The following is an 8587-nucleotide window of genomic DNA, read 5'->3' as shown; positions in this document are numbered from 1 at the left end:
GTTAGATCCCTTTCTCCATATCTACAACCCTACAGAGAGGTAAAGCATCTTTGCTGGGGTGATGAGAAATATACATGAGCTTAAACATGGAAAATGTGGCCCTTGGGGAGGGGGCTGTGCCTCTCCTGATGTTTCGCTTCCTCTGTGATCTGCTGCTCCCTGTCAAGGGCTTGCTCCTTGTTATGGAAATGGTAGCAGCCAAGTGCCAAATAGCTGTGGAGGCCCTGGAAGCAAGTGAAAACTCTCCATGCAAGTAGTGAAGGGTGTAATAAAATCATTTATTGCATTTTGTGCAGACAGGAGTCTAGAAAAATTAATACAGTTAAAGCAGTAAAGCATTAACAGGGAGCATTCAACAGCCAAGGAGCCACTCCTCCATTAATACCTGCACAGAGAACACAGGGTCTGTACTGAGGCGGCCTAGTGCACGATACTGAAACACCGAAATTAAATGCAAGCCTAATACTTTTTTTTTTTTTTTTTTTTTTTTGGTTTGCAACCTGTTTTATTTACAAGGTTTTAAACTTAATTGCATTGCTCTGCACACAGATTCTCCAAAACACAAAGCATACTAGGTCACTACATGTCTATTGAAATATTGCACTCGAATAAAAGTCACTTGAATGGACGTAGAACACCTAGCTACAGTGATTAAAAGGTTATTGAATGAACTGACTTTGTGGTAACATTCATAACAAATATATTGCACATGTAGCACAGAAAGTGGTGTAACCAGCAAATCTTAGACCTTTTGGTCGTTCTGCTAGTTTTCAGTCCTGCTACACAGAGGAGGGTCTTGACTCTTCTAGTGCAACTCTTACTCTTGTGCAGTGTCTAGTCCTTCCTCTTGTCCAGCCATGGGCCGACACCGACCTGGGCTGGACGCTGCCTGTGGCTCCTGTAAGTGCTGTCCTGGGGCTTGCTGCCTGCACTGCATGGTGGCTGCAGCAGCATGAGCTGCCTGCTGCTGCCGCGTGCAGGGGCCTGCGCCTGCCCCGCTGAGAGGGATGGGGCTGCTCAGTGCTCCCGCAGCAGCAGCAGAGCATACGCCGTGGCCGGCCTGGTGCTGTGTGCTGGCCGAATGCGGCTGGGGCTCCCCGCCTGCTGTGGGCTGCTGCTGTCCCGCTGTCCTGGCAGGTTGTGTCTGGTCAGTGCTGCTCCCAGCAGCAGCCTGCCCATGAAACAAACTTGGGGGTCAAGACCTTCCTGTCTGGAACAAAAACCAAAATATGTCTGCGCATGTGCCAAGGAGGAACTTGCATGTCTACCAGAGGAGGACACTTGTCTTCACCAAGGTGGAACAGCAGAAGGGTGCTCCATGGGGAAACTGAACACTCACAGAGGCCAAACGTGCAGGGCTGGGTTTGTAAACTAACATGCAGTGCTGTCTGCTAAAACTGGCCCTCTCCAGCCAACGGCGAGGAAGAACTCGCTGTAGAAACCAGCACCTTTCTTGCCACAGCCAAATTTTGCCTGGCAGGGGCGTTGAGGCAGCCCTGGCTCTGTCTAGAGCTGTGCCCCTGCCCTTGCTGGAGGATGAGGAAGGGGAATGGCTTTCATCAGCAGTAGTGATGGAAAGGGCTCGCGTTCCTGCTCCCTGGGGAGCCTTCAATCACAGGTTGAAGTGGTGCTGAGGGGGAATGGGATCCATTGGTGATGCTGGGGAGGTGATAAAGCGATTCTCTCAGCGGAGATGCATGCCCTGGTCTGCTGTCTCACCACTGCTCTGCAGGCAATGTCATTCCCTGCTACCCTGTACCTGTGGCTGAAGGAAGAGTTATTTGCCCCTGTTGCTGCCCAGGGTGGATGCTGCCTGCAGCCTCAGCACAGGCAGGTGCTGGTGGTGGCTGCTGCTGCTGCTGCACATAACCTGCCTCTGCACTCATGCCCTCGGTGCTGACCTGCGTCATGCGCTGGGCAGGAGGGCACCAGGCTCGCTGCCGCAGGAAAGCACCCAAAGCTCCAGGTGGAGCGGCACAGCAGGGCAATAGCCAAGCTGTGATTAGAGGGTGACCGCAGGGAGCAAGTGGCATCTTCTTGAAGAGGCAGAGCAGTTGGCAAGTGTTCTAGGCCCAACAAGTATGGTGCTAGCACATGAGATGAGTGGGTAAGGTTGCTGTGCATGCCTCCCCCATTGCTGTAGAAGTGCCTCAAATAATTCTGGGAGGCTGGAAACAGCATGTGAGCATGTGTGCGGTGGCGTAGGACCAGCTCCAAGGGGCAGAGCAACTAGACACTGGCAAATCCTGGTTCCCGTGGGGCTGCCCTTCCCAAACCTAAAGGAACTTCTCACTTGCAGGCGCCTGACTGGTCTTCCGACAGCTCCTGAGCTGCTGAGGCAGTGGCAGGACCAGAGGGTGCTGCCCTGGGCACCTGCACCATTCATCAGCCTGGAGCACCTGTGCTGAAACCAGGTCTCAGCTCACCCTGAGGTCACCTCCTGTAAACGCTGAGCTCCCCATGCCCTTGGGACTAGCTTCCACACCAAAGTCTGCGGCACAGACTGACACAGCCATGCAGGTAGCCGAGCTACCCCGGCAGAAGGCCTGGCTGTGGCTGCGGCTGCTGCTGGAGAGAAGGGAGGCACTTTGGGAGTGATGGAAATGTAGGAGCAAGGTATGAGCAGGCACAGATGTGCAGCTGGGGCTTGGTTTTGGTCTGGGAGTGTGTCCAAGTATTAAAGAAGAAAAAAAAAACAAAAACAACAAAACAAAACCCACACCCAACATCAAAAAAAACCCACTGCTTTTCATCCAAGCAGCCCCAAATAACTTTGGCCCGGACCTGGGGGCGTAGAAGGGCTCTGCAGTGGCAGTGGGGACTGGAGTCTGGTGCAGAAGCAGTTCCTGCTCTCAGGGGGCTGGAGCTGAGGCTGCGGCCACTCTGCTGGCAGGACGGGGGGGGCTGGTGCTGGGACCAGCCAGGGCTGCCCGTGCCAGGCAGGAGGCAGCTGCTGCCAGGCCACTCCTGGGGATGCCGCGGCAGCACCTGCTCCCTCTGTGCCAACCGGGAGGCTGCGGGTCGCATCGCGCCTGTCTCAGTGTGGGGCAGCACTGGGGAGGGGGCTGGGGGGCTGAGGAGGCGAGTGCTTCAGCGCAGGGGCTTAGCTCTGGCCGGGGGACAAACGCTGCCGCTTCAGGCCAGGCTGGCACAAAGCAGCCAGCACTGCTGGGAGAGGGCAACTCTTAGCAGGCTGCACTTCAAGTGGAAGCTCAAATCTGCTATGAAACAAGTTCAGAAAAGTCTGTGACTTCTTTTCCCTGAAAACTCTTAAGAAGCTAAATTGAGAAGAGAGTGAACCTGCAACCTGGCCCTTTCTCAGGGGATGCCGGTGGCCAGGGAAGGCTGCAGCCTTCACCACCGCTCCAGAGCACTTGGTGCGACGGATGGGCGCCCATTTCATGCGGGAGCAGCCTGTCTCGGCTCTCTGTCCCCATGGCCTGGTGCTAGCAGAGCCCTGCATCTCTCAGAATAGATATAGATCTCTATATATAGACTTCATCTGGTTCTATTAACATAAATATGATCACTTTAAAAATACACGTACTGTATTATGTACACTATGTACATGGGGCTGGGGCGGGTGCGGGCAGGCACCCTGGCTGCCCTCGGCACCGCTTCCTGCGTGGTTCCTGGAACCATTCACATTTGTTAAAAGCTCCTCAGTTTCTCTGGCGTGAGAGATGCTGGGGGGGGAACAACAATGGGGGGTGACCCTGCAGCTGCTGCCAAAGGTAAGACGTGTTTGAACCGTCCTGGTGCACCCTGCTGCCTGCACGTGGGGGCTGCCTGCTGCGGGCCGGCGGGATGGGACAGGCTTTGGCTGCAGCAACTGTGTGGCCGGTGCCTGGGCCACCCTGGCCAGCCAAGTGCTGTGATGCCCAGGGGGCAGTGGGACCCCTACAGCCACCCCTCACTGCGGCGTCCAGCCCTGACAGACCAGGCAAACAGGCTTTGCATATGTTAAAAATTACACACAGATCTGCAGTCTCCTACAGCCCCATGGCAGCGTCTGCAACTGTCTGGGGCTGGGTTAGCAGCAAAGCCCTGGGGAGCAGCAGGGAGAGCAGGGAGCACAGCGGGGCATGGAGCGGGTCCGGATGCACGTGCAGGTGCTTGGACCAGCTGGCCTGGCCAGTGCTGGGGGCCCAAGAGCCTCTGGTGTCCCCCAGTGCAGCGTGGCAGGGGAGCGGGTTGGGGGAGGCTAGGACACCCCTGCGCCCCAGCCAAGAGCAAGTGCTGGTGCCTCGGCCAGGGGGTCAGCAGCACCCATCCAGCTTCAGCAGCCGGAGAGCGGCTCCGGCTCATGCTGCACATGGTGGGCCTCTGCTCGGCTCCAGACACTGCAGCTCCACGCTGTGACCGCTGCATGAGCGCCAGGAGAGCATCAGGGTAAGGAGAGGCTGGAGTCAGTGGGGAGGGGTACAAGGAGCATCTCCCACCCACCTCAGCCCACATGCCATTGTGGGATTGCTGCACTCCAGCACCCAACCCCCTGCAGCTGCCCCCCACCCTCTGCCCCCTCCAAACCATCACTCTGCATCTCCGCACGCTTGGCCCATGGCCTCCGGAGATGGATGACACCAAGGCAGCAGTGAGGTGGGGTTGTCCAGGCCCATACTGGTGAGGGGTGGCCAGGGTGCAGCGCTGTGAGTGGCAGCCCCGGGTGCTGCTGCAGGTGGGGAGAGGAGCGTCCGGCAAGGAAAACGTGCTGGTGGCCTCTCTCTTCTCCCAGCACCTCTGCAGGGAGGCCAGGCGTGAGCTGCAGGTGGCCACAGGGCACAGGCGCGTCCAGCCAAGCTCCACGCAGGGGTAGCGGCACGGTGGGGCTGGGTGCCCATCTCGGCACAGCCACCCTCCTGCCCGGCCCTGGGCTGCAAGCAACAGTGCTGGTGCTGGCAGCAGGGCTGGCCCTGCCAGGGACGAGCAGTGGCAGCAGCGCTGGGCTCTGGTGCTCAGTCTGCGGTAAACTGTATATATTTATATATAAACAAGGACAGCAGTGCTGTGATGTTGCAATGAGGAACAGCTGCTCTGGTGCTGGATGCTCCCGGAAGATCTGGTGCTGGAGTTCGAATGGAGAGATCAGGGGTATGGCCAAAGCCAGGTGAAGTTTCTGCGCACTGGCTGCCATCAGGCCTTCCCTCCTCCCCTCCAGGAGCATGGTGCAAAGGGGTGGCGGGGCTCTCAGCGTGCAGACAAACCTCTCTCGCGCGCCGTGTTTCAGGAGTAGATGGTGATGACTTCCCGGCCCCCACCACGCACCAGGAGCACTCGGTCCAGGTGCTCCGTCAGCACCTCTAGGAACTCCATGTCTGCACAGCAGTCAAGGACCAACGCCACACTGGAACACGGAGACAGCCCCACGGCATCCCTGCCCATCCTCATGCCTGAGGAGCTGAGCCAGCGGCACCAACACCCCAACACCAGAGCCAGGAGCTGGTGGGGTCAGTCCTGAGATGAGGCGCCAGGGGAGTCCACCCGCACTGGTGCCACGTGACGGGGACCATGGCTGAACCCACCCCAACAGATAGCAGAGCCCTGTGGATCCCTGCCCATGCCCCCATGATGTGCCGTCATGCTCACGTGTGTGGATGCAATGCCGTCTGGCCCCATCACCCATCCTGTACACGTCAGCTCTGCCGGACAGGCAGGCTGGTGCCAACAACGGCTGTCAGACCCAGCCAGGGACAGGAGGCATAGAAGGGCCTGGGCTCAGGCACTAGACCTGTGCCCCTTGGCACTTGCTCACAAGAGCCACTAGCTTTGGGGGAGTCCTGGCCCCCAGCCCTGAGGCAGCAGCACCGTGGGAAGGATACAGTTCTCATCCCCTTTCCGGTTGCGGGGAGGGCCTGGCATGTTCAGCAGGACCAGCTTGGCGTCCTGGGACTTCTTCACAATCACCTCATTGAGCTTCACGGCTGTGTGCATCCTCCGCACATTGGACTGGTTCCTGGGGAGATGGCACATGTAGGCACAGGGACGGGAATAGCCAGCTTCTGGCCCCACAATGGTCCCAAGGGGCACAGGGTGGGCTGGCCCTCTGCCCCAGAGGGGTCCAGGGCTGGACTGCAGCATGAGCTCGGGGTGCAAGAAGCTTTGTCTGGCAGGGCTGCTGGAGAGTCTGAGCACGCACCAGCAGCCGTGAGCTGCAGGGCTCTGTACGGTGCCTGCGCACAGCGGCACACCACAGCTGCGCGGGGCCAAGCCGTGCAGGAGCGAGCAGCAGCAGACGGCACGAGTGTCACTACAGGTGCCCGAGGCCAGGCTCGCAGGAAGCTGCTGGCAGCGTAACAGGGCAGATGGGGAGCACGTGGTGTGGGCACCGTGCGACACACCGAGTCTGTGCAGGGGCTGGCAGCCACAGCCCCCGCATGCTGCTCGGGTGAGCTGTCTAGCACGGTGCAGGCAGCAGCGGTTGTAGCACAGCCAGCTACCCTTATGCACAGGAGCAACCCCAATGGCTCCAGGCACCTTGCCCCACGGGTGGCAGCCCAGCTCCCCCCACCCTGGGACTCAGCACCCAGCCAAACCCAGACTTACAGGTTCTCCCACTCCCTGCCAGGAGCGCGATGGGGCCGGTCGGGAAGAGAGAGAGAGACAGAGAGAGAGAGAGAAGAGATGAGCACTGGGTGTGCACCCCGAGTACCTGCAGCGCATGGTGCCCAGGAACCCCATCCCTCACAGGCGCAGCTCTGCGCGGGGATCCCACCCCATCTCCCACCCAGCCCCGCCACGGGGGCGAGGTCAGGGCACCCAGGCTGCCGGACTCCCTCCTCAGAGCAAGGATGGAGCTGGTGCTGCCGGGGCTCTGCCTGCACCCGCCTGGCCGCAGCAGGCAGGGGTAGCTGGGGATGAGGGGCACGGGTGGGATGGAGTGGCAGCACATGGGGCCGTACGGCTTCATGTTGAAGAAGTCCTTGATGCCCTCAGGGCTGACAGGGCTCTTGCTCTTGTTCTTCTCAGCAACAGACTTCTCTTTGGTCCAGGTGAGATGCACCTTCTCGGGGGCTGTCTCCACCTCATCACCAGGGGACTGGGAGCTGCTGGAGAATGTGGTGGCATTTTTGTCGTGGATGAGCTGGACCTGCAGAGAGGAGAGTGGGACAGTGGGCAGAGGCCAGGACCGGCCATCTGCCTGGGCTCCATCCTGGTGCAGCCCCTCACCTCCTCCTCTGGCTTCTCCTCGCCGTCGCCCACCTGCTCCTCAGGGACACTCAGGCGCAGGCGTGTGTTGGCTGGGTTCTTGCGCCGGATGGAGCCGCGGGACTCATCCGTGATGCTCTGGATCTGTGCAGGACAGGGTCAGACAAGGGAGCGGGGCAGAAAAGGGCTTGTCCGCACAGACCCCAGCCTGCAGCCCCGGCTCTCCAGCAGGATGAGTGCACAGAGCTGTGGGGCAGCTCAGTCAGCAGCACAGCCACCCATGGGGGCTGGATCCCAGGCTGTCCTGCGGCCTCACCTCCCGCTCCCGCTCATTCTTGGTGAGGTGCATTTGCTTGAGGATCTGGGAGCGCTGCTCCATCACCAGTGTCTTCTCGTAGGTGTAGGCGGAGATGTCACTCTCATGCTGTGGGGGGAACAGGAGAAACCATGGGGCAGGGTGAGCTGCACCCAATTCTCCCAGCCTGGCCCTGCATGTCTCTGTGGACCTATGTGTTCCCATGGTGCTGCATGTCCCCATGGTGCTGCATCCTACTGTGGTGCTGCATGCCCCCGTGGTGCTGCGAGCCCCTGTGGTACTGCGTGTCCCCCCTCTGTGGTGCTGCATCCCCCCATGGCAGGGTCTGCCTGGCTCTCCCATGCACAGCATCCCAGAACTCACCATCTCCACCACCTCCACCTCAGCAGTGATGCGCAGGTGGTACAGGAATGTGGTCAGGTCTTTCTTCATCTGGATGCTGTTGTCGTCCATCTGTGCCACCGTGAAGATACGCATCTTGCACTTGCGCCAGACCTGTGAGACAGGGGGGTGTGGGCACGGCTCAGTGGGAACAGCCTTGGCCCCCTGCCCCACACTGCGAGGCCCAAGATACCTTGTGGTGCCGCAGAAGGAAGGGCAGCAGCATAAGCATCCCCCCATCATGGACAATCCACCAGACATCGATGTGGCCCTCCGAGAACCGCTCCTGGTTGCCCGGGAACATAGCAACATTCTTGGCCACCAGCAAAGCCAGGTGCCCAGCTGTGGTCTCTCGCACCAGCTCTGGGAAGGAAAGGGTCAGGTCAGCCGGAGCAGCTTGCAGCCTCCCAGCCCGAGTCCTGCAGCACCCGTCCCTGCGGTGCCTACCAATGAAGTTCCTCCAGGTCTGGTGGTCCTCCTTCTGGCGCCAGCTGCGGGGCCAGCCCACCAGCACTGTGTTGTGCTGCAGCCCCCCCAGCCCACTGGACTGGATGAGATGGGACATGCCATCCCGCAGGTTGGAGGAGATCACCACCTGGCAAAAGCCCTTCACCTTCTCTGCTTCCATCAGGCGGCGGATGGACTAGAGGCAGGAGAGAGAGGTCAGAGACCACAGTGCCCAGTAACGGGCGCCTGCCGCGGGCACAGCAGCCACCAGCCCCAGCAGTGGCACCCTGGCCAGGT

The 8587-nt window shown here is 59.8% G+C and overlaps 1 protein-coding gene across 3 annotated transcripts in view; it reads right to left on the bottom strand.

The window, feature by feature from the left end:
* Positions 1–257: 257 nt before the first annotated feature.
* The window catches only part of SLC12A5 (solute carrier family 12 member 5), a 34583-nt gene continuing 26253 nt past the window's right edge, over positions 258–8587 (bottom strand). For 2 of the 3 annotated variants that reach the window (XM_080404237.1, XM_080404239.1), the window contains exons 18-26: positions 8291–8486; positions 8037–8206; positions 7826–7957; positions 7463–7570; positions 7168–7290; positions 6900–7087; positions 6544–6558; positions 5820–5953; positions 258–5315 (exon numbers count right to left, since the gene is read on the bottom strand). In XM_080404237.1, coding sequence (XP_080260363.1) covers positions 5224–5315; positions 5820–5953; positions 6544–6558; positions 6900–7087; positions 7168–7290; positions 7463–7570; positions 7826–7957; positions 8037–8206; positions 8291–8486 — 1158 coding nt within the window. In that variant the 3' untranslated portion in view covers positions 258–5223. The remainder of the gene's footprint in view (positions 5316–5819; positions 5954–6543; positions 6559–6899; positions 7088–7167; positions 7291–7462; positions 7571–7825; positions 7958–8036; positions 8207–8290; positions 8487–8587) is intronic. The other variant, XM_080404238.1, reaches the window with a different exon arrangement.

The sequence above is a fragment of the Falco punctatus genome (assembly GCF_963210335.1).
Source record: "Falco punctatus genome assembly, chromosome: 10".
In the NCBI taxonomy this organism is placed as follows: Eukaryota; Metazoa; Chordata; class Aves; order Falconiformes; family Falconidae; genus Falco; species Falco punctatus.
The sequence above is the reverse complement of the archived record's forward strand: the minus strand, read 5'-3'. Positions and strand labels throughout refer to the sequence as shown.